At 47.1% G+C, this 26,037-nt stretch overlaps 1 protein-coding gene across 1 annotated transcript; it reads right to left on the bottom strand.

The window, feature by feature from the left end:
• Positions 1-523: 523 nt before the first annotated feature.
• Positions 524-26,037, bottom strand: ENDOV (endonuclease V). Its single transcript, XM_056848659.1, has 10 exons — positions 25,536-26,037; positions 23,176-23,203; positions 21,857-22,028; positions 20,374-20,508; positions 19,404-19,443; positions 18,692-18,804; positions 17,270-17,338; positions 15,386-15,514; positions 2,499-2,572; positions 524-551 (listed from the first exon to the last, which is right to left on the bottom strand). Exons 1-10 carry the CDS (start codon positions 26,035-26,037, stop codon positions 524-526), a joined length of 1,290 nt encoding a protein of 429 aa, XP_056704637.1.

Genomic DNA, 26,037 nt, shown 5'->3' with positions numbered 1-26,037 from the left:
TGAAATATTCGGTTCTCTCGAACAGAAGCCACAGCCCCCTGCTGTCTCTGTGCTGTAAGTAAAGCATCAGAAGCTGGGGTTTGGCTTCCCTACCACGCTCTCCCCAATCCACACCCCTACTGCTGCCCCCCTTCCATTCATTTCATTAAGGCTTGGGGTTTCCTTTCCACATTACATAGCGAAAAAGTACTTTGTATGTTAATATAAACACGCAATTGATGATCCTGCCAAACATGTATCTTATACACATCCTGGGAGCTGCAAGAAGCTGTATCTTGACACCTGGTCGCCAGTGCAGATTTTCTGCCACAACGAGTGTGAAACAGCTCCTCAGATGGCAAAGAAAAGAATGAAGCTTGGCCAAGTGTAGCTCTTGGGCCCCCAATGCAGCCCCCAAATTCCCTCATCCTGTCCACTTGCATTTTCCCCATGGGTGACAGTGGCAGTAGAAAGCTGTGCAGCAGCCTGGGTTGCAACTCATCGGGATGAAAAGATTTTGTAGCATGTCCCTGATGCCACATCACTACTCAGAGTCTGCATCTTCACTCATCCTAGAGGAGAGAGAAAAAAGAGCAAGGAAATTTCTAGGGTTGTCAACAAATTAAAAGGGTTATTTTTAAAGCTCGTCAACAGACTTGTTGTTAACCAATTAATTAGCCTATTTGAGTAACATTTTCAGTATCTCAACAAAGCAATTATTTGGAGATTATTTATTGATGGCAATGGTTTTTACAGAAGGTTTCTGCATTCATAATTGGATGTGTTGATACATAGAGGAAAAGAGGCTGCAGGTCCCAGCATGCTTCCTTGAAAGTAAGTCCCACTAAACTCAGTAGGGCTGAAGTATTGTCTGGGTCTGAAAGGGACTCCTAATTCCTCCCTCACAGGAGGGAGGCAGTCTTGAAGTCTGCTCAGCTCCCGCTGGTTTGTGAGCGTTCATCTCTGTTGTACAGGGGGCTGGGATGGGCACATGGACTGGGAGCCCATTGTGGGGAGATACTCATCTTGCATGTCTTTTTTGAGTTGTGAAAGCATGGGAGACTCTGCAGAGTGGAAAGGTCTGATACATTCAGATTATAGTGAATGGTTCACACACCATTTCTGGTTTACTGCCCTCATAAACACCCATTCTGCTGCACATACGCGTTGCTGCACATTCTGCTGCACATACAACATTAGGTATTGCCACAATCATTAGGTGGAATAAATTGTTAGACTGTATAAACTGTTTAAAAAGTGCATCTCATTTGTCCAAATGAAAATGTAGCTTCTGGGCCCCAAAAGTAAGAGGGGTGTCTCTTTGGGATGGCGGCTGGGGAGGGCAGGGTAGAAATATAATAAAATAAATAAATACATGTCTTTTGGTATGCAAAGGAGATTTTGAGGAACGGGAGTAACTAGAAAGCACAGAACTGGGAGGGGAGACTGGGACAGCCAGGTATGAGGAACTTTGCTTGGGGTAGCAAGCAGTATGTCCTGAATGGAGAAATGAGGAATAGATCACAGAGATATCTAACCCTCTGGACTAAAGCAGGGTCCTTCATATATCAACTCTCAAAGAAGGATAATGATTTGCCAGGTATGCAGAGGAACTCTGCCTGCCCATCCCCTTTTCCATTATATTATTTTTTTGGGGTCAATGCTAATAGCCTTTTGGTTTGGCTGGCACTGGTTGTGCTCACTTAAACACCAACCTCCCTCTGCCAAGTCTCTGATCCAATGGGCTCAAGAACTGAAGGACCGAAGGCAACTGAGAAGTTACGGAGTGGACCAGTCTCCAACAGGCTTTTATTGAGTTTCCTGAATTATGGATGGAAGTGGCCACAGGACTATGGACACTCAATACACATAATGTTGATTGTATAGTTAAAAGAGTTGGGAGAGACAGCAAGGGGAGAAAAAAGAACAACTTAAAACTAATGCCTGTCCTAAGGCATGCATTATATTTGAATTGCAGATCTGGACGAAATGAACTGGCAAGTTTCTCGGAAACTGAGACAGCAAATTAAAATGGGGGTGGCCCCTAAATGACTAAGGCTGCTTCTATTTTCTAAGAGTTTAACACCCCTAAGGTTACTGGGACATCTCCAGATTTTTGACAGCATAGATCACACGGTAGAACCAATGCTAGAGTTGCCAGAGCCCTCTGTGAACCGTGGGGACTCCAGGTGCTGATGGTTCTGACTCCCAGATTTCTGCACTCCCAAAATTGGCTTTGGGCTCATTTGGGTTCAACTACCAGTGTGTTTCCCAAGGCAAATGCAAGTCAAATTACCCTGCCATGCCTGGGCAATCATATGGTTTGCAAAGGACACACTGCGTGACACGGGGCTAAGCCAGAAATAGCCACTCGCAGGGGCTATGTGGGCCCTGTTGTAATTTTACCTTGTTACCCTGGCTATCCCTTTAATGCCATTACCAAAGAGCATTAAACAAACAGATTGTCTGAAGGGGACGCGCGGCCATTCAGCCACCCACTCAGCCACCCACATACCCACCTCTCTGGCGGAGACAGCGCAGCTGAAGCGGCTTCCACATGCTTCCGGATGTATTCTCTGGATCTTATGTCTGCCTAGAATCAGGGTAAGGGACAGAAGGCAGTTTGTTTAGACTGGCCAGTACTGCAGCTATATCTGGGGAACTGGGTAAAAAGTCATTGTGCCTAAAGGAAGAGAAGAGCAACAGCCCAAATCCCAGCCTCACCCGCCAAGCAAAAGCAGTTCCTAACGCAGCAGGGGTCAAGAAAGACTAGAATTAGGGTCCCTTTTCTGCCCTGATAAGGAGCCCACCAAAGAACAACACCTCCTCACCTGCTCCCAGAAGGTATTCATTACTTCCAAACTACACAAGAAGGAGAGGAGGAGGAGGAGAAGAGTTGGTTTTTATATGCCAACTTTCTCTACCACTTAAGGAAGAATCAAACCAGCTTACAATCGCCTTCCCTTCCCCTCCCCACAAAAGCCACACTGTGAGGTAGGTGGGGCTGAGAGAGTGTGACTAGCCCAAGGTCACCCAGCTGGCTTCATGTGTAGGAGTGGGGAAACAAATCCAGTTCACCAGATTAGCCTCGGCCGCTCATGTGGAGGAGTGGGGAATCAAACCCGGTTCTCCAGATCAGAGTCCACAGCTCCAAACCACCGCTCTTAACCACTACACCATGCTGACTCTCCACCGCTCATGCGGAGGAGTGGAGAATCAAACCTGGTTCTCCAGATCATAGTCCACCACTCCAAACCACTGCTCTTAACCACTACACTATAACAGGCCAAAATATTCAACTGGAAAACTACATCTCTGCCACCTACCTACTATGGACTGCACCTTACAGAAACCAAGTACTGAAAACCAAGGCAAGAGACACATTTATGTCTTGACTCAATAGGAGGCACATTAGAACGAGAACCCCTCTTCAAGAGCTCCATAGCCAGGGGAAATATACTATTCCATCTCTCCTAGCCCAGCTTGCATTGGTCATCAATGGCTCAGCAGACAAAATGCTATGGACAGCCATTTGCCACAAAAATGGCTAAGTGGACCAACATTGCCAAAAGGCAACGGGACAAAATATTTTTCACGTTTTTTTCCCCAAGTAGGGACAAAATCTTTTTCATGGCTTTTGGTCCCCAATAGAACTACTGCCAAACTGATGGAGTAGTTTTTTGTTTTTTTAATTTACCGATTTCATCAGTAGCTTGCCTTTCTCGTTGAGATTCAAGGTGGATTACAAGATATAAGAAACAATTCATCCACAGAACATAAGACATCTAATCAACAATGCAATAGGACTAGGATTACAGAGCTAGAAAATAAGGCAACCAAAAATAAGGCAAAAAGTGGATTACAAAGATAAAAGTCAATGCAATAAAAACAAGGTGATAAATAAAATTAAAATTACGATAGACTGCAAGCCTGCTTCTGTCTAAAAGCATCCATTCTACTACAGTTCTAATCCCTTTATAAAAATGACTTCCAGAATTTTTCTATTTTTCAACATGATAGAAGTGTGGGGCCCCACAAGGTGGGAGCCACAACAGAGAACGCACATGTACAGGCCATTGTTGATCTCATCCATTTGAACAGTGGCACCCTCACGGCGAGAGGGGTGGGTCCTGTAGGTATGTGGATCCAAGGCCATTAAGGGTTTTGTAAGTGATGACCAGTACCTTGAATTGAACCCAGTAACTGATGTAGCCAATGGAATGTCTGCAGAATGGATGTGATATATGTGCACCACCTAGTCACAAACAGCAGCCAAGGTGCAGTGTTTTAGATCAATTGGAGTTTCTGAGGGCGCTCATGTAGAGTACATTACAGTAGTCTAGCCCTGAGGCTACAGTGGCATGGACCCATATGGCCAGACTGGCAAAGGCAAGGCAGGGAGCCATCTTACAGGGCTAAATGAAGGTGGAACAAAGCATTTTTGCAGAGACATTAACTTGCTTCTTCAGCAATATTGCTGGGTCTGTTATAACCCTTGGGCTCTTAACTGAGTCAGTGAGTGTCTGCAATACCCCATCAAATGTGGGAAGCCTGTCCTTCAAGACCTCATCTTTCCCAACCAGCATAATCTCAGTCTTGTCAGGATTCAGTTTCAACTTGGTCATCCTTGGCCATTTAACCCCAGCAGTCAGGCAGTAGCTCAGGTACTGTACAGCGTCAACAGGTGATTTGGATAAAGAAACATAGAACTGGGTGTTGTCAGCGTATTGAGGACAACCTACTCCAAAACTACTAATGATTTACGTTGAGATTTAAATAGCATGGCGGGTATGTCCACAGGACAAGTCCCACAGCGATGACAGATGTTCTTCAACAGCAATTCACTTGAGTCTTGTCCATGAATCATAGAATCATAGAGTTGGAAGGGACCACCAGGGCCATCTAGTCTAACCCCCTGCCCAATGCAGGAAATTAACAACTACCTCCCCCCACATCCCCAGTGACCCCAACCCTCCCCCCGCCATGCAGGATCCCACAATCAAAGCACTCCTGCCAGAGGCCATCCAGCCTCTGCTTAAAGACCTCCAAAGACGGGGACTCCACCACCCTCCGAGGCAGTGCATTCCACCATCGAACAGCCCTCACCATCAGGAAGTTCTTCCTAATGTTTAGGTGGAATCGCTTTTCTATTAGTTTAAATCCATTACTCCGTGTCCTAGTCTCTGGAGCAACAGAGAACAAGCTAGTTCCCTCATCAACATGACATCCCTTCAAATATTTAAACATGGCTATCCTGCCTCCCCTCAACCTTCTCTTCCCCAAACTAAACAAACCCGACTCCCTAAGTCTCTCCTCACAGGGCATGGATTCCAGACCTTTGACCATTCTGGTCGCCCTCCTCTGGGCACGCTCCAATTTGTCAACATCCTTCTTAAATTGTGGAGCCCAAATCTGGACACAGTATTCTAAGTGAGGTCTGACCAATGCAGAATGCAGTGGTAGTATTACTTCCCTTGATCTAGACACAATACTCCTATTGATGCGGCCCAGAATAAGAATTGCATTGGCCTTCTTAGCCGCCATATCACACTGTTGACTGTTGGTTTAATCATTTAAACCAATCCTAAACACATCCGTTAATCCCTACTTCTCCCCACAAATGCCTCAATAAGATGGCACGGTCGACAGTATGAAAGTCTGGTGATAAATCCAGTAAGAGCAACAAAGAAGCATGGCCCTTGTCTATATTCAAACCGAGATGACTGACTAAAGCCATCAGCACCATTTCTGTCCCCTAACCCAGCCTGAAGCCAGAATGAAAGGGGTCCAGAGCAGATGAATCACCCAGGAAAACATGGAGTTATTTTGCAACTGCTCTCTATCATCATGCCCAGGAAGGGCATATTGGAGACCTGGCAATAATGGCTACATCACTCTTCTCTAGCAATGTTTTTTTTTTTAAGAAGTAGTAGACAAATGGCTGCCTGTTTTAGTGACCAAGGAACCAAGCCCTGAGTCAGTGGTTGATTTACAATGGACATGAGAGCCTCCTTTCAGCAACCAGGGTGGACAAGAATCCAAAGTGCAAGTGGTGGTCACCACCCATCCCATCGACATCCATCATAGTAATTGGATTATATATAAACCACAGTTTGGTAGTGAATTCTGGCTGGGCTGAACACACAATGGGTGGGGGGTGGTTTAATTGAATTCTGTGATGGGTTCTGTTGGTTTGGAATGAATCTTTGGTTTGCCAGGCCACAGCAAACTCTCACACACAGTGGCGCACACTGATGACACGTGCTAGAATTTAGCAGTGCCTACCTATGTGTGCTGCAGTGCATCTCAGACTCTTCAGGCCGCCCCTTCAGAGTTACCAGGGGGAGGGGAAGGCAAGGAGGGTCTCAGTTTGCACCTTGCAGCCAGCAGGAGGCTTGGAGGACAAGATGTTCCCATGAGCGCAGAAGACCACCGAGGCCTCCAAGCTTCCTGCAGCCCCAGCCCCTGAGATGAGTGCATGGTGGCAGCAGGGTGGGCTCAGTCTGCATGGCACCGCCTTGACAAGGCACGGAGGCCTCAGGGCACAGCCCAAGACCTGACATCTAGTAAAGAATCCTTCCTGGTCTCCCACCAACAACAAAGTAAAATACCACCCCTATCCAATATGTGCGTTACTCTGCAGAATTCTTTTAAGTGTTTGCCCATTTTTAGAGAGGTTTGGGTTTTGAACCACTACGTGAAATTCAGCCCTCCTTGCTCCTGACCACACACGGCCACTCCCCTCACAAGCCGGCTCCCATCTTGACTGTCTCCCTCAGCAGCTCCATTTGTTTCTCATCCTCCAGGCACCTCTGAGGTCGCCCTTCTCTCTCGCCTCGACAGTCCCTCATCCCCTCTGAATCCAAGCCCTGTGTATCTAGAGCCTGAGGCAAAATTAGCCGGCCAGTTCCATCAGGGAGTGTGCTGAAAGGAAAATTCTTTAATTTTCTCCCTCTGCAGCTGAGTCCTTCACTGATGTTCTGCAACATCACTGCAGCGAAAAACTAATGGCTTTGAGAGAGAAGCTCACAGTTATGCAGAGACAGCTTTCGCTACCATGCGTACACAACCGAAACAGCAGCTAAAGAATGGCTGGACTGATTCAAATCAGCCCCCTGTGCCAATTCCTCTCAGGCCTTACCCAAGAGTCATACAAAAGGGAGAATGTTACAAGGCGCACCTTTTCCCATCACAAAGCCATGCCGGGCAGAATTCCCTATCTGATGAAGGGAGCTTTAACTCTCGAGAGCTCTATACCCTGAAAATCTTGTTGGTCTCTTAAGGTGCTCCTGGACTCAAATCTAGAATTCCCTGGGCAACTCTAACAAATTCTCAAGCTCGTTTGGGATCTGGCCACTCTCTGCTGCCTTGACTCCTTGGCCTGCAGTTCTCCAGTCTCCAAAGCTTCTGCAGAAGTCAAGCCCCACTCTCTCCTTGACCCTTCTCATTCCTTCAGCTCTGTGACACACCATGCTTCAGCTACCGTTACTCTCTCTGCTTGACCTGTACTGCTGTCTCACCCCCACCTTCTCCATTTATTTATTTTACAGCATTTACAGCCCACCTTTCTTAACAGCATACTCCTTCCTACTGGGTCTCCTGTTTTTAGACACTATGTGAAGTGTTCAATAGCCTCCCCTAGCTCAGTACTGCGGTGACTTTTTCTTGGAACCCCTGGGCCTCTGCCTTCCAGTAGCTTCAATCTGCTTTTCCTTCTCACATGAAGCTGCCTTATGCTGAATCAGACCCTCGGTCCATCAAAGTCAGTATTGTCCACTCACACTGGCAGCGGCTCTCCAGGGTCTCAGGCAGAGGTCTTTCACATTACCTACTTGCCTAGTCCCTTTAACTGGAGATGCTGAGGATTGAACCCTGGGACCTTCTGCATGCCAAGCAGATGCTCTACCGCTGAGCTGCAGCCCCTCCCCAATACTTGATTCTCAGCCCACTGATAATGCTGCCCCCTTTTCTTCAGCCATTCTTGCCTTAATGATTCTTACCTTTCCAAACTGCAGGGACCTATCACAACTCAGATTTCCAGTCCTTAACTGCCATATTTACCCAACAAAATTTGTCCATTTCCTGTCTTCCCAAGCAAACTGTTGTTGTCGTTTTTTACTTTCCTTACAGAAACTGGATAGTTTGTGAATGTTCTATTAACAATAGTTTCACTGTCATGGCTGCTGAAATGTTTTTGAGCATATCACAATGAGGGGAAAGGAAGGATGAAATAGGATTGGATAGAAATGGGTCTTGGGCAAAAAGCAGTTTATATCCTGTTATATATATTATACCCTATACCCTGCTGTTGTTGGATGTTGCCAACTTCCTTGTTACCGGCCTATTTATTAAAGCAAGTGAAGACACTATGTAACCTGAGGCTTGTACATTCCTACAACAGAAGGAGGGCCAACAAAAGATATCACAACCCCTTGCCGGCTTTGCATGTCTGTATTTTGCCTTTAAAACAAGGTTCTGTCTCATTGTGACAGATTTTCAGAATCTTTATTCTACAGCCATCTCCCATAACCCAAATTAGGTTCTGTCTTTTAGATTATGAAGCGCCTCTAGCAGGACGCAGGAGGTGTTGGTACGGCTCCAGACCAACTATCTCTGTGGGGCAAAGGAACATGCTTAGTGATTTTAAAGAATCCAGATGGCTCAAGCAAGTAAGTTGTGTTACACTCTACAGTGAACGTTTGTTTTTTTAAAGCCCCCTGAGGAAATAGATGCCAGTAATTTATTCTTCCCCTGACCTGGATAGCTCATGCTAGCCCAATCTTGTCAGATCTTGGAAGCTAAGCAGGGTCAGTCCTGGTTAGTGTTTGGATGGGAGACCACCAAGGAAGTCCAGGGTCATGATGCAGAAGCAGCTGTTACGGTGGCAAAAAAATAATAAAAATCAATTCCTAGTAAAAATGCCATCGGAGCTGATTAATTTCTTAAACCCAACTGACAAATAACTTTGCTAGTTTGACAAAACTTGAGAGCAATTTCATAACCAGAAAATTTCAGCACATTCCAGTATATATCAATAAATCCTGGACCATTTCCTAAGTCATTTTCTCAAGAAACGTATTTTGTGTTGCAACAAGAATTACTTCCAGTTGTAACTTAACTGTGGGAGGGAAGTTCCCAGAAACAAGTTGATTGGATGCACAGCAAAGAGTCCTCTTAGCATAGTGTTAGGAGTGAAGACTGGCGAGACATTTGCAGGCTAAGAGTCAGCTTAACCCAGCTTATTAAACCAAGAGGCTAATCAATAAGATGGATCATGTTGCCTTAATAATCCCCCAGATTGCATCTATTTTTGGACTGGACTAGCAGCGGCATTAGGGATGGAGGTTATAGTAGGAGTAATTTGGGAAGAGATTTGGGCACATTAGGCTATGTTGGGGATGCAAGCCAGGGTAGGGGTGGTTCTGCCACAATATAGAGAAAGGTGAGCAGCTGCTTATCCTGGGGCTGCTAAGCATGGAACTGTGGACTAAGGATCCCCCCTGAGCTTCCCTCCTGGTTCCCACCCCCCTTCTGAGTAGGGGACTAGATATCAGTGAGAGTGGTGAAACAAGCAGCCTGCTAGAACACACAGGCCATACTGCAACAATCGCAAGCAGGACAGAACAGAAAAGGGCTCCTAACTGGTATCAGAGTAAGCTTTCCTGTGCCCTGCTTCACACGTGTTCGATCTCAGTACTAAACACCTGGTTACTCACAGCAGTGAAGGTGAACTGATTTGACTGAAGACTAGTATGGGCAAAGTAGTGCAAGGGAATATGGAAGCTCTCTCCTCCATTCTGATCTGTTATGGCTGGTTCACTAGTGCTGCAGTCATTGTGATGAATGCACATGTGTGAATCATCCCTATGTGTGTGTAGAGGAAACCTAGCCATCATTTCAGATATTGACAGTGCATTCCTGAGCCTCGAGGGCAAAAGCCCTTAGGAGGCCAGGGAGGCGCCGTGCTGGCGTTCGAGCCTCCCGCGCCGACACCCGGGTTGCTTACACCAGCGTTAGTGGCCCCAGCACTGGTGTGGAGGCCCGGACGCCAGTCGCTGCCATGGCAGCGCTGCCCCGGAATGCTGGCGTGGCCTTCCGCCAGCGTCCCACTGGCGTAAAGGCCTGCATTGGCGTTCCGGGGGGGGGTCCCAGCAGGTGTTCCCGGGGCATTCCAGGGGGAGCAGCTGCCGTTAGGCAGCCTCCTGTCCCCGTTTGCCCAGGGTATGCCGGTGGCGAGAAGAGAGAGGCTGCACCTGTTTTTTAGCAGGCGCAGCCATGCTTTTCTCTATGGGGTGAAAAGGCCCATTTAAAATTTTAAAAGCTTTTTTTAAAGTTTTCGGCACTGGGGAAACGGGTTAGAAGGAGCTGCTGCAGCACCTCCTCCCTGCCATTCCCGAATGCCGAAATCTCAGGAATGTACTGCTAGAATAGTAGTCTTTGGAAGGAATTGCTTTGGAAGGAACTGAAGCTCAAGACTATGCATTCTCCTGGACTTAGTAAAGATCTGGGATTCCTGTCTCATTACCAATGCTAATTTCTCCATGCCTACCACCCCTCTGCATATCACACGTAATTCATATCACGCCAGCTACTTGCTTTTGACCTTTACATTGCCATTGTGTGTCTAATTCACTCTTCTCTAGTTAAGGATGGATGGATCCACATTTTGGCTGTATCTGAAGAAGTGAGCTGTGGCTCACGAAAGCTCATACCCTGCCAGAAATTTTGTTAGTCTTTAAGGTGCTACTGGACTCTTGTTCTTTGGAAGGGTGAGGGCCACAAGGGGTGAAGGGCTCCAGGATTGGAAGCACAAACAATTTTTTGCACTTGCAGATTTGTAATAAATCTATCAATAGGGTGGGTGTTGTGACTCCACAGAGATGACGGCAAGATCAGCTCACTCTTTGGTTTAGCTTTTCTCACTCTTAGGTTTGCCCCAGAGCATTCTGTCTTTCCTGCAACTAGCTCACACAAGGCGTTTACACTTCAGCTGTGCCCCACATCAGCTTGGCATGGCAAAAGGCTGCAGCCCCCAAGCTGGGGGACAGAAACGGATGAAAACATTGTAGCGTGTTGCATACTATTCCCTAAGGCGAGTTGGCACTATGAAAACAACAGAGATATCCAAGTCGATTCTCACTCTCCAGCCTTCAGGATGATGCAGGCAAGCAAAGCAGGGCTGATGGGGGGGAGGGGGGGGAGAACAACACAATTGCTCAATCGTGCCCCAGTCAGTGCTGCAGGCAGGCAAGAAGCTGCTCCTGTGGAACTTCTCCCAGCTTCACAGTTGTCAAAGGCACCGCCTGATGCCCAGATGCTCCAAGCAGGGTTTTTGCTCCTCAAGGTGCAGGTGGGTGGTCTAATGCTGCCACCTACTGGCTGCATCTCAGGTTGGCAGCCTCCGCAGCCTCTTGCACAGTTCTGCAAACACTCAAGAGATCAGCACTGCAGTCAATGCAGGAGCTGCCTTGCCATTAAAGAGTCAGCAGCACAAAGCCTCTCGCTGAAATTGCCACTGGCAGGGTTCTTCTGTGCACTTCTGTGCACTGAAGGCGGGATGCAGCCCAGGGGAAAAGAGGCTCAGGGAGGAAGAGGGCCGGGCAATGGCTTCCACATCTCTGTCTTTGGGAACTCGCTGATGGACATGTTTACTCCATGGCAGGCTGCACCTGTGTTGATCTCACAGGGTGGCATCATCTTGCACTCAAAGAACACAGCTTATACGCAGTATTTTCCTTGACCGGGGAACTTCATACTTCAGCAGGGAACGGTGCAGGTAGCCTGCTCAGTAAAAACTGTTGGTCCTGTTGATGCAGGATTGTGATAGATGGAGAGATGGTACCTGTGTTTAGAAGCAGGCTGAGAGACGTGGCTTAGTAGTCAAGAAAGAACATGAGCTTGCTGCAATAAATTTGACGCCAACGGAAGACTCTTAACTAGCCAGTGTTCTTGAGAAAAGGGATCATCTCTCGGGAAGTCAGCGTCTCTTTTTTTCAAAATGAGCTAAGCTGCTAAAAAGACAACAGAACTTGGATGGAAGCAACTTAAGAACAATTCTCAGCAATCGGACTGTATGGCTTGATTTGCTAAAGCATGCATGCGGTGTACTTGGCAAGCAGGAGGGGATGCTGGTGCACACCCACTTGGCTATGAGGCTTTCTGCATGACCTCTACAGTTAGCACCTTCACCTCAGCATATCTTGTCTCACATGGTAGTTGTGAAGATAAAATATCTATTTATTTATTTTGATTTATTTACATTATTTATAGTCTGCCTTTCTCACTGGGACTCAAGGAGGATCACACAGTGCAAGTCAATACAATCAACAGGATTGGACAGCGTGGTGTAGTGGTTAAGAGCGGTGGTTTGGAGCAGTGGAGTCTGATCTGGAGAACCGGGTTTGATTCCCCACTCTCCATCCCTTGACTGTCCATTTTCCTTCAGAAACCCACTGCTGCAAAGGAGGCAGGTGTGAGTAAACATTATTCCCCTGGTTCCCAAGGTCAAGCACAGAGAACAAAAAGCAAGCATAGTGTAATGGTTAAGAGAGGTGGCTTGGAGCAGTGGACTCTGATCTGGAGGACCAGGTTTGATTCCCCACTCCTCCACATGAGTGGCGGAGGCTAATCTGGTGAACTGAATTTGTTTCCCCACTCCTCCACATGAAGCCGGCTGGGTGACCTTAGGCTAGTCTCTCAGCCCCACCTAGCTCACAGGGTGTCTGTTGTGGGGAGAGGAAGGGAAGGTGATTATAAACAGATTTGATTCTTCCTTAAGTGGTGGAGAAAGTTGGCATATAAAAGCCAACTCTTCTTCTTCTTCAATAAACAATGAAATGGGATTTGGGTTTTAGAACCAACCAGAAATGTAAAAACAGAACTGAAGCAAAGTGTTAACATGACACATTAAATGATGCAAAACTACAAAGTAAAATCCAACTAACAGCAAGCTATACACCATAGTATAGACCACAGTCCCTAACAATTTATCCAAGTAACTTTTGTGAATCATTTTGTACAGTGGTACCCTACAGTCTGTATAGAAAGACCCTCTTGAATAATTCAGTTTTGCATAGTCTTCAGAAGGCCAAGAGAAGGGGAGCCTTCCTGACTTCCTAAGGCAGGCTGTTCCACAAGGTGGGGGGTGGGGCACAACGGAGAAGGCACGTGTGTGGGCAGTTTCTGATTTTGCCCATTTGCAGGTTGGCCGCTGCAGAGGGTCTTGCTCAGAAGAGCAAAGCTGATGTGGTGGAACATAGGGGGCAAGGCAGGGTCACAGAGATGAAAGTTCAAGGCCATGAAGGGCTTTGTATGTGACAGCCAGTACATCAAATTGAGCCTGGTAACTGATGGGCAGCCAGTGGAGTAACTGCAGAATGGGGGAAATATGCCTGCTTCATCTAGCTCCTGATAATAGTTGAGCCTGTGGCATTCTGCACCAACTGGAGTTTCTGAATTGATTCTGAGGGGAGACCAGTGTACAGTGCGTTACAGTAGTCGATCTCACCATGGCATGGATCCAGGTGGCTGGATCAGCTCTATCAAGGTAAAGGGCCATTTTTCAAGCTAGGCTGAGCTGGAAGAAAGCCTTTTTAGCAACCGCATTCACTTGCTTCTCCAGCAGTAATGTTGGATCCAGTATAACTCTAAGGCTCTTAACTGAGTTGGCAAGGGTCAGATACTATTATCGGTGAACTTAAAAACAACAACATGGAATAGAAAGGTGACAGAGAAAAGGAGTTGTCTAGGCAACACCAGTAACTCAAATTGAGCAGGATGTGAAAGGGATAGCAGCAGATGCATGCTTAACTCCGAGGAAAAAGAGCTGATGTCCCTCAAGATACAACTGTCAATCCTGCCCTTGAAGCAGGGATACAAGAAGTAGCTTAGTACTAAGCCAGGGGTCCTCAACCTTTCTGAACCTGCGGGCACCTTTGGAGTTCTGACACAGCATGGTGGGCACAGCCACAAGATGGCTGCTGCAGGAGGAAGAGCCAGCCACAAAATGGCTGCTGAGGCTTATTTTCAGTCACACAGTGGAAGAACTGTGTGCTGTGGCGGCAGCCGATGCCAAAGTAACATTTCAAAAAATCTGCACAGCCAATCAAATCTCCAATGGTCAATCAGAAGCCGTGCTGGGCAAAAGCCCCACCTGGACCCAGCCACTTTCTAAAAACATTTGTGCTGGGGGGGGAGGAGGAGGAGGAAGAAGAGGTATTTATATGCCAACTTTCTCTACCTTTTAAGGAGAATCAAACCGGCTTGCCATCTCCTTCCTCTCCCCACAACAGACACCCTGTGAGGTAGGTGGGGCTGAGAGAGTTCAGAGAGAATTATGACTAGCCCATGGTCACCCAGCTGGCTTCATATGGAGGAGCGGGGAAACCAACCTGGTTCATCAGATTAGTGTCCACCACTCATGTGAAGGAGTGGGGAATCAAACCTGGATCTCAAGATTAGAGTCCACTGCTCCGAACCACCGCTTTTAACCACTACACCACGCTGGCTGGGAAGGTGTTGGCAGGTGCCATTGCGCCCACGGGCACCATGTTGGAGATCCCTGTACTAAGTCTTCACATCCTGTCATCTCACCCTGTCTATGCTAGCACTCCTACTGGAGCTTGGCGATCTCTTCCAGGTCCCGTTGCATTCTCCCTGAAAACTCCAGACCATCCCCGCAGGGCACCACAATCACTGGCCTTCCTCCCTCCCCCAAGCCCACTCATTCTGATTCTCAGAACAGGAAACTGGTTACCCACGGCCTCCCAGAACACCAGCCCTTGTCCGATTGCAACCATCTTCCTCCACCAGCTTTGCAACTGCACAAGACTGTACAGCTACAGACCTGCTGCAAGGGAAGTGAGGTAACAGCGCTAGGCAAGAGAAACTGCATCCTTTTCCACAGTCATCAGGTTATTATAGAGACAGGCTGGTTCTCCAGGTTGTGATTTGGTAATCCAGACCCTTCCTTTCCTGTCCCTAATTCTCTGGATATAAATGTTTCCAGGGGACAGTAGACTGAAGACAGATGAAGTCTCTCTTTACACAAAACATTGTTTCTGGAACAGAATTTACTACTACAAGGTATGGTGATGGCTACTAGTGTGGAGGGCTTTGAAAGTAGATTAGGCAAAAGCACAGAGGAGAGGCCATGATGCTAAATGGAGCCTCCACAGACAGAAGCTCTGAATGCTAGATCCAGGGGACAAAAAGCCAGGGCTACCTGTCACTTTCACGTGCTGCTTCTGAGCCTCTCCAGATGCATCTGGCTGGCTGCTGTTCGCAGCAGTATGCTGCATTAGATTGACCTTGGCCTAACCCAGCAAGGTGTTCCTTATTTTTGGATCCCTTGTCCTGATGTTGAAGATGTCGACAATGCAGTTCTAACTGCAGAACCTGTACGCACCTGACGGATGGGCTCAGGGACCCGGTACCTGCAGCAGGAGTGGACGAGGCTCACAGCTGACTGAAGGCTCGTCTTGTGGCCCACAGAGATGTACACAGGTTTTGTGCTCTTGGCATAGCTGCGCAGGGCCTAGAAAGGGAAGAATCATACAGAGTATAAATTATATCGCCCCAGGACAACCCAAAGAGCTGATGCGATCAAGAGCAGTGGGTTAGCAAGAATATAAAGACCAGCTCTTCGGCTTCATCTACACCGTTATACAAATAAAATCAGAGATGCAGGTGTAGAATCATAGAGTTGGAAGGGACCATCAGGGTCATCAAGTCCAACCCCCTGCACAATGCAGGAAATTCACAACTACCCACACACACACACACACACACCCCAACTTAATACTCAGAAGATGGCCAAGATGCCCTCCTTCTCATCATCTGCCTAAGGTCACAGAATCAGCATTGCTGATAGAGGGCCATCTAACCTCTGCTTAAAAACCTCCCTGGAAGGAGAGCTTACCACCTCCCGAGAAAGCCTGTTCCACTGAGGAACCGCTCTAACTGTTAGAAAATTCTTCCTAATGTCTAGTCGGAAACTCTTTTGATTTAATTTCAACCCGTTGGTTCTGGTCCGACCACTATGCTAGGGGTAACAAGAAGAGCCACTATGCTAGGGGTAACAAGCTTGTCTTCTCTCTGCTTTCCATTTCTCAGGACAGCCTCTCCTGCATTCCTTTAGGAATGCATGCACATATAGTGGCCCCAGGAAGAGGTAAAAAAAATCAGGCTAGCTAGCAGAAGAGGGAGACAAGGTGAAAGGGAGAGAACTGAAGACTTCAATCACATTTGTTAATTGTTTTCCTGCAAGCGCCCCGTGCATACCGAGGTCGAAGGGGACTGTGGGAAACAGCCCAATGGACAGCAGCAGCGAAGCTGGGGGTTTCAGAGGTTGTGGAAGATTGATGGTAGTGATGGTGGTGAAGGGGGGCTATGTACGGGACTGAGTGGGTGTGCAGGATAGTTGCTGCAGAATCAAAACTACTGTTCTTGGGACTGCTAAGGATGATGCTTCTAGACGGACATCCCCACACAATGTGATATCACTGACTGCTGTGACCAAAGTGGGCAACAAGTATGTGTTGGTGACTGAATAAGTTCACTAACCCTTCCTATCCAAGATTTTGTGCCAAAATGTGCCCTAGAGAATGCTGATGGTCCCAAAGGGCATCTCCCCTTCCCTCCTAAGACTGGGCCCTCTGCAAGTCTTTGAGACTTCATCCTGTGTAAAGCTCCAGAGGAATGCTTCTTTCTTAACATTCAGGTGGCCAGGGCAGGTCTGTACAGCACCCATTCAACTCTAGTTGACAGCACAGCCCCATTATCCATCATGTAGGAATTCTCTGCTGAAAAGGGGATCCCAGCTGAAAGCTCACTAGCACCAGAGGATTGAGTACAATGCAGGAGCAATAAATATCTACTCCTTTTTGGGCTGATATATTTGGCAGGGGCTCTCTGCTTCTTACTCTTCTCTCTTAAGAAGAGCTCTGCTGGATCAGGCCAGTGGTCCATCTAGTCCAGCATCTTGCCCAGTCACACAGTGGCCAACCAGTTACTCTGGAGGGCCAACAACAGGGCACAGAGGCCGAGGCCTTGCCCTGGTGTTGCCTCCTGGCACCGGTACTCAGAGGTTTCTTGCCCCAGTGGTCTTGCCCCATATGTGCTTGAGGCCATCACTACATCCTCTGGCAGTGAATTCCGTATTTTAATCTCTCATTTAGTAAAGCAGAACTTCCTTTTGTCCTCCCTGAATCTACTGCCCATCAGCTTCATTGGGTGGCCCCACCACAATTATTCATTGGATGCCCCTGAGGAAAGTAGATGGCCTGCTTACCATACCCAGGATTCTCCCTGAAGTACTTGATAGTGGGAATGTGTCTCCTCCCACCTGCAGGTCCCGGATCTGGGGTGCAAGAAATAGATTTGACAGGATGGCTGATAGTACTTGGATCAACTGCCCTTGATGGGAAAGATTGGGATCACAATAGTCAGCAGGAGGGGGACTGGGTCATTAAAACAACCTGGGAGTAAGCTGGGTACACCCATTCCCATTACCACCCTGGCCCAGCACCATGTTGAGCAGACTCTGTAGTGCTGCCAGCAGAGCAAGGGCCATTTGCTCACCAGCAGCCCTCCAGGAACTTTCCCAGTAAGTGAAACAGCCAGTCTACTCCTGGCGGTCAGGCATTTCAGTTCTGGCGCCCAGGGCAACAATGACTGAATAAAGAGGCTTGGACCCAAACAGCCGGGGTTCGATTCTCACTTGTAGGTCTCAATCCCTGCAGAAAAGCATAGCTTCTCTTTCAACATCTACTTTGCAGGTTGCATTTTTGACATACACATGTAAACTGCTCTATACTTGCGTGCAAAAATGTAACTTGTGCATGCAACAAATGTGTGATATGGGTACCCGTGCCAGGTACTCAGGACTACCTGTGGTTTCTTTCTTTTCTTTTTTTATTTTTTTTATTATTTTTTAGGGAATACAGAAAGGGAAGAAGGGGAAGGGGGAAAGTTTGCATCCGTTTACAATAAACGACATTGTCTCAATCATTGATATACACACGTAGATTATACTTAATATCTAAATTATATTATACTTATTGTAGTTATTACTGCTGATTCAAAATGTTAATTTCTATTCTATTCTTACTCAATAAAAAGTAATCATGTATATTTTTGTGCATAATAAGCAGCCGGAAATATTACTAAGATAATATTTAAGACTACCTGTGGTTTCTTGACACATGTACACATAGCGGGCAGGACACATTGCTCAATGCATGAGGCAGCCTGAATGCACTCCCCCATACCCTAAGTTAGCTTGGTGTAATAGTTAGAGTGTCATCCGAGGATCTAGGAGGTATGGGTTCAAGACCCCACTCTGCTATGACGCTTGCTGGATGGCCTTAGGCCAGTCACTCTGCTTTAGCCTAACCTACCTCACAGGGTTGCTGTGAGGATAAAAGGGAGAAAAGGAGAACACTGAGCTCCTTGGAGGAAGGGCAGGATAAAAATGTCCTAAAATAAATAAATGCCCAGCACTATCATCACTTTGATTTTCAATAGATCCCTCCTGATGGAAATGGTTGGAACTGCAGTTGCTGACACACACACACACAAATATCTTACAACTTATCCCGTAACTACAAGGTTCCTTGCTGAGAAAAAAAAACAAAACAAAAACAAGCAGCAGCTCCCTCTACTCTGTAGTACAATTCAGACTGTGGAATCCACATTCCTATTCCAGACTTACTTTTTCCTTATGTAGCTCGTCATTGGCCAGACCATCCACCTGCAGGAGATTTTTGGCCACACCAATACATGGCAGACCTGTGAGCACACCAAGATGGCAGGCAATGCCAAACCCTGTCAAGGGAAGAAGTGTAAAAGAGATGAAGTAGAAGAAAAGCAACCAGGAAAAAGAGATATCTAATTTGAGCCCCGTGGCGCAGAGTGGTAAGCTGCAGTACTGCAGTCAAATCTCTGCTCACCACCTGAGTTCGATCCCAATGGAAGTTGGTTTCAGGTAGCCGGCTCAAGGTTGACTCAGCCTTCCATCCTTCCGAGGTCGGTAAAATGAGTACCCAGTTTGCTGGGGAGTAAAGGGAAGATGACTGGGGAAGGCACTGGCAAACCACCCCGTAAACAAAATCTGCCTAGTAAACGTTGAGATGTGACGTCACCCCATGGGTCAGGAATGACCCGGTGCTTGAACAGGGGACCTTTACCTTTAATTTGCTCTAGAGAGAAAAACCAGGGTCTATTGGTGAGGAAATGAGAGCTGTAAGTGGCTATAGAAGAAGGGAAACAGGCTGGAAGTGTCCTCAGCTTCACCAATTAAGTCCTCAGCTTCACCAATGAAGTCTAGTAACTCCCCCAGGCTGATGTCTCCAGAGCTCTCGGGCAGGATTCGAAACTAAGCAAAGAAACCTGGCTGTGTCTAGAGGACTGTTGAAGAGTCTCACCTCTATGATGCAGGGTGCCATTTCCATCCACAAGGAGGACCTAGGAAAGCCAGAGAAGGACACAAAAGCAAAGAGATGAAGCATGGTGGGAGACTTTTGAAAAAAAAATGGAATATTTATGCATGAAGATGTACAAGGAAGCAAAAGCTTTTTTCCCAATGGGAGGAAGAAGTGAGATAACGTTCTGGACTGGTGTTAGAGGTGAGAGTGTCAGATTAGGGACTAGGAGATGCTGATTCGAATCCCTGCTCTGCCTTGGAAGCTTGCCAGTTGCCCCTTGTGCGCAGTCTCTCAGCCTAACCACCCACCTCACAGGGTGGCTGTTGTAAGGATAAGGTGGAGGAGAGGAGAACAATGTGAAAAGCGGTTTTGAATCCCAGTTAATGGGGGGGGGGAGTGTGATATACACATAAATGAATTAAACAAGATTGTCTCTGCTACAGAAATATGACTTTGGGTGAACACCCTTCAGTTCCTGATGACTTAAATTTATCAGGAAGGAGGATATGGGAGAGCTCTGATGTTTGGACCCTCTGCTTCCAATATTACCTGATTTCCCTTTTATCTTTCATGTAAGGGAACCGCTAGAGCATCTCTGGGTATCTCTAGGTCTCACAGCTTTGAGACCATTTTGGACCCCTTCAGTCAAGTTCAGAAACAAGAGGCTGCTCTATGGCTTTTGTCACATGCTTTGCTTTCCTGGAAAGCATCCCTGCAAAACCACGCTGACTCACATGGAAAGCTGACAGACTGGTACTGATGACAGAGGCATCTGGCTGTTGGATTGGTCAGGTCCAAAAACAGCAATTTTCACACTGCCCCAAACGCTCTGTTGAGCTGGCAGCCTGCCTCACACTCCTGTAAAACAGACCCTGGCCTCGGGCCCAGAGTAACTGGGAAAGGCATAATTTACAGACAGACATCCTTGGCGGCAAATAACTCCCCATTAAAAGCAGGGAAAACATCACACCTGAGGCCTGAGGCCAGGTTGGTGTTCCTCCAGCCGTTGCACAGCCTCCACAAGGAAAGGGGCTTCTCGGAAAGCCAGGAAGCCCGCCACATAGGGGGCGTTAACTACCACCATGCGGCAGTCTTCATACAGCACCTGAGAGGGAGGCAGAATGTAGAAGGAGTGATTTTTCTGTTCAGGATAACTAGGAAACAAATAATAATGGCTCGAATCTAACAGAATGTTTCTGCATGTGGAACAATTTCTGTCCACACAGCATGGCTTTTCTCTGCCTCCCCTCACTGCACCCCAAATGCTCTCCTCTGGGACAGGGGACCCGCAGGAACAGCATTTGGGGGGACGTTTTGCCCACAGCAGGGGAGGGGAGGACAAGGACATAAAGTTGCATTCTGAGGGTGGAAATGCCCTCTAACCCAAGGAAATACTCTGTTGGATCCAACCTAATGTTTGCAAGGTCGTCCAGGCTAGCAAGCTGGAGAAGCTGAGCACTTTTTCTTTGTCTGACAACGGTTCTGTAGGCACTTCTTCACCCACCAAGCCTCGAAGCTGAAAAGGGGCCTAACTCTTTCCTGCTCAGCTTGTACCAGCAGTCTCAGGAATCAGTCACCAGTCTCTGGAGACCATCTGACACAGATAAAATAATGGACCATGTTCTGGGTTTCTTGCAGCCAAAGCAGTATGGACTACTGCCCATTTTTCAGCCTCTAAACGTTTCAGCTTTGATTGCTGAAAGAAACGGAAACCAAACAAAAGTTGCATTCACTTGCACGACGTTAAACAAAAAGAGATTATTGAGAGAGAAATCTCCTCATAAAAATGATGTATTTTTTTAACTTAACCACATTTGCCAGCTCGTTTAAAACTCATAAGGAGTTCAGTTTGGCAAGCAACCAGACACAAAACAACAAGATGTATTGGGGAGTTGTCAAAGGTGGAGAACATTATTTTTTAAATCCTCATCCTTCTGATGGAGTTCCTTCCAGGCACATATATACCTCATTTTTTGGAACAATTTTAAGATCTGTGAAGAAAAACTGTCAGGGGCAAAATTGCTGCTAACTCAGAAGTCTATCAAACACATGAAATTGGGCAGAAACTTGCAAATGCTTGAAAATACGACACCTTGGGGAATATCGACCTGATGGTGGATCATTTCAGGAAACACACACGTCTTGCCTGTAAGCAGGGCAGAATCTGTAGCCATAATCTGCTTGATTCAGAGTGATTCCTAACCATTTTATCACAATCATCCTGCCGCCTTAGTCCAGACTCACTGCTACCATTTTATCTTGAGCCCTTCTATGTAGACAGGTATCTTCTGTTGACCAGGTACCTTAAAGTTTCAAGACAGTTGTGAAGATCTTTGGAGTTTTCATGCCCCTGTCTATGCCATCTTTCCCTGCTGCCCACCAGTCCCCAGGGATTCCTGGTTATGCTCTCAACACCATCCCAGAGAACCACATTCCTATTCCAAGACCGCTACCTTGAGGTCTGGGTAGCTGAGTACTACCAGTGAAGCACAGGCACTCGTGTCATCTCCTTTGACGTAAGACAGGTCCACCCCTCCAACTCTTTCCAACCCAGCAAAGCTGGGATTGCCTTGCCATTCCTCTGTATCTTGTTCAATCACTTCTGCCTTGAGCTGGGCCTGATCCCTAGGGAATGCAATAGAAGCAGTTTATTTCATGGCTAAGAACAGGGCTGGAGATATGCAAGCGTGTTTGTGTTTAACCAGAACGCTGGCGATGAATGCAATAGAGACATCCCTGCCAACTGTGTGTGCACTCACCCCCTGTTGCCGCTGTTAAAAAAGTTTTGCAGGCTTTTGTGGTGCTTCAAAAACCTGTTTGATCAGATAGGACAGAGAGGTAAAAGAACTCCATGCTGGTATACAACACAGGCAATGAAGTTGCTAGCATACATCTTTCAGTTCCCTCTTTTTAAAAAACATTATTTTATCATCTGTCTCCAGCAAGACCTTCTGTGGGTCCAGAAAGCTTATGTCGGCAATTTATTGTTCCTCCAGTTGGGATTGAATCAGCAAGATTGTAAAATGCATACATTCATGGTGTGGCTTCGTGGTTTCCCATGTCCAAGAGGAGGGGCCATGGTTCAGTGTCAGCTCCTTTGCACACAGAATGGCCCAATCCTGGTGTTGTAGCCAAAATAAGAGGAAATTCAGAAACCAGAATTTGAAGCATTGGGCCAGTTTCTTTATTAATTACACACAGCTGCATGGTTTCAGTCTCCTGAGAAGAACACCTACCCCCTGCATACAGGCCTTTTATATATTTTGTAAAGATAAAGGTAAAGGTCCCCTGTGCAAGCACCGGGTCATTCCTGACCCATGGGGTGACGTCACATCCCGACGTTTCCAAGGCAGACTTTGTTTTACGGGGTGGTTTGCCAGTGTCTTCTCCAGTCATCTTCCCTTTACCCCCAGCAAGCTGGGTACTCATTTGACCTCGGAAGGATGGAAGACTGAGTCAACCTTGAGTCGGCTACCTGAAACCAACTTCCGCTGGGATCGAACTCAGGTCGTGAGCAGAGCTTTTGACTGCAGTACTGCAGCTTAACACTCTGCGCCATGGGGCTCTTTTAGTATTTTGTCCTAGGAAATAATTAAAGTAAAAGTTGGTTGGATTTTAACTGTTTCCTGGGGCTTGTGTTAGCTTTTAGATTGGCTGAACCTTATCAGTCATGTCATGTTATGTTTGAGGCTCAATACTGAAAACATTTTCAAGGCTGGATAAAACAGACCAAAACCAGTTCCTGCATCAATCATCTAATTCCTTCTCCCACCTCCCTGAAAATGTGATAGTCTCGCTCACTAGAAATGGAGCCTTAAAAAACAAAGCGGCTTCCACACCTGGCCTCATCAGTTCTAAGAAGACCTTTCCCTGCCCCAGAGAGCCACTGCCGGTCAGAACAGACAATACTGAGCTGGAGGGACCAATGATCTGACTCAGTGTAAGATAGTTTCACAAGATAGCCAATTTCCGTAAACAAGCTGCTCCTCTGTTAATCATAAATCCACCCCATTCATTACGAGGGCCACCCTGTCTGGATTCCCTTCTCAACTCTCCCTCACCCCTCTCTGGCACTGCAAATAGGCTTACCAGCCTCAAGGAGGGGCTGGGAGTTCTCCCAGAATTAGAGCTCAGTTCCACAATAGAGGGATCTCTTCATCTGGAGGAAATGGATGGTGGATTTTACAGCATTACATCCCCGCTGATCTCCCTCCCCAAATTGGCCCCAGATCTCCAGCAATTTCCCAAGTTTCAGTTGGCAACCCTAGTCACAAAGCCTTATTCATTATTCATTAATTCCTATCAACATTTGAAGGACTATGCTAAATTCAGATTCAATATGAGGGGCATAGAATAACATACATAGTAGCCCAAACACACCAATAAAGTAAGCCATCAGAAGCTTTATGCAAATCTGTAGGCTTTACATTAATAAGTTTGATGCGAACCAGCTACAGTATGGGGCACTAGAATGACAGTGTTTGTTGTGCAGCAGAGACACATTAAGATTGCAATCCCAAACCCATTTTCTAGGGCTCAACGGGACTTCATTCCTTAAGGCAAGGGAGGATTTTTTCCCTTTCATGTGAGAAACTTAATTGTGTCCCGCAGGTCCAGATTTAGGTTTGATGAGGCCCTAAGCTATTGAAGGTAATGGGGCCCTTTATATGTCCAGCTGTCCTTTGTCAACAACAAATTGTCGCTGTTTTTTTGTGTGTGTTGAATATATGCCATATGGTAATTTATGGACCTAATAGGTATCTAAAGCCATTTGCACATAACAAAATATGTATTTTATCAAACTTACACTGTTGCTGTATGTAGGTTTTATTTGATTTGATTTTTATCTTATATTTTGGAAATGTACATCCAGTTTTTTTGTCCTTTAATTTTTGGGGGGGGGCCCCCAAGAGAGTGGGGCCCCTAAGCGATAGCTTGTTGAGCTTAGACGTCAATCCGGCATCTCTTATACTATCCCGAGTCTCAGACTCTCGCCCCCCCCCCCGCCCCGTCCGCAATCTGTCCTGACGGTGGCAATGCCTTCGATTCATGCAAAAGGAAGGATGTACGCGCGAGAGATGATTGAAATGCGAGCGGTTGTGCGGGTTATTGTGAGAAAAGATTGCGGAAGTAGGACATCATTTGCAGTTGTAGAAAAGGGCAAGAGTCCAGTAGCCTGCGGCTCACAAAAGCTCATACCCTACCAGAAAATATTTTTGTTAGTCTTTAAGGTGCTACTGGACTCTTGTCTGAAGAAGTGAGCTGTGGCTCATGAAAGCTCATACCCTACCAGAAAATATTTTTGTTAGTCTTTAAGGTGTTACTGGACTCTTGCCCTTTTCTACTACTGCAGCCAGACTAACCAGAAAATATTTGTGTTAGTCTTTAAGGTGCTGCTGGACTCTTGCCCTTTTCTACAACTGCAGACAGACTAACACGGCGACCCACTGGGAATTAGTTTAGTGGGTGCGAGTTGATCTATGAATGAATGGGAAAGATTTCCAAAAAACATTTGTGTTAGTCTTTCAGGTGCTCCTGGACTCTTGCCCTTTTCTACAACTGCAGACAGACTAACAGGGCTACCCACGGTGAAGTAATTTAGTGGGTGTGAGTTGATCTATGAATGAATGGGAAAGACTAACCAGAAAATATTTGTGTTAGTCTTTAAGGTGCTCCTGGACTCTTGCCCTTTTGTGCTACTGCAGACAGACTAACAGGGCTACCCACTGGGAATTAATTTAGTGGGTGTGAGTTGATCTATGAATGAATGGGAAAGATTTCCAAAAATATTTTTGTTAGTCTTTAAGGTGCTGCTGGACTCCTGCCCTTTTCTACCACTGCAGACAGACTAACAGGGCTACCCACTGGGAATTAATTTAGCGGGTGCGAGTTGATCTATGAATGAATGGGAAAGATTTCTAAAAAACATTTGTGTTAGTCTTTAAGGTGCTCCTGGACTCTTGCCCTTTTGTGCTACTGCAGACAGACTAACAGGGCTACCCACTGGGAATTAATTTAGCGGGTGTGAGTTGATCTATGAATGAATGGGAAAGACTAACCAGAAAATATTCGTGTTAGTCTTTAAGGTGCTGCTGGACTCCTGCCCTTTTCTACTACTGCAGACAGACTAACCCGGCTGCCCACGGGGAATGATCATTTGCAGCTGACTCCGTGCTGACACCGCCTTAGCCACCGGCAGGCGGCGACGCCGCGCCCGTGACTGCTGGAGAGGCGGGGAGGCGGCCGCCTTTGCAAGCCGCGCCTGCGTTTCGCGGGGAAGCGGGTCTTGCCGCGCGCCGCCTCTGGCCGAGGAGAAGCGGCTGCAGCCGGGCGGCGGAGGCGCCCAGGGAGGCTCCGCGGACCCAGCGCTCAGAGAGATACAAGCCCCAGAGCGCCCAGCGCCTCTTTCTCCTGATGCCCCCGCTTCGGGGCGACCTTTTTGTTGTACTTTACCGCTCCCAGCCGCGCAGCGCCTCGTCCCCGGGCCGCGACGCCTCCGCTGCCGCCCCGCTTGCCATTGCGCGGCGCCTGGGCTCCTACTTCCTGCGCTGCAAACCTCCTCTCTTCCCGAGAGCGCGGGCCGAGGCGGACGGTTCCGGTAGCGAAGGCCATTTATCCGTGGAAGGTTTTGCAT

The sequence above is a fragment of the Euleptes europaea genome, chromosome 1 (genome assembly GCF_029931775.1).
Source record: "Euleptes europaea isolate rEulEur1 chromosome 1, rEulEur1.hap1, whole genome shotgun sequence".
NCBI lineage: Eukaryota > Metazoa > Chordata > Lepidosauria > Squamata > Sphaerodactylidae > Euleptes > Euleptes europaea.
Note: the sequence above shows the minus strand (reverse complement) of the source record. Positions and strands in the feature narration are given on the sequence as shown.

Excerpts from the sequence above, each read along its gene's own strand:
- ENDOV (XM_056848659.1), bottom strand. The coding sequence starts at position 26,037 with ATGCAAAACCTTCCACGGATAAATGGCCTTCGCTACCGGAACCGTCCG. Across the intron at positions 22,029-23,175 it reads ACTATCACATTTTCAGGGAG|GGATCAGGCCCAGCTCAAGG; the intron begins GTGGGAGAAGGA and ends TGCATTCCCTAG. Across the intron at positions 19,444-20,373 it reads AACCTGGCCTCAGGCCTCAG|GTCCTCCTTGTGGATGGAAA; the intron begins GTGTGATGTTTT and ends TGGCTTTCCTAG.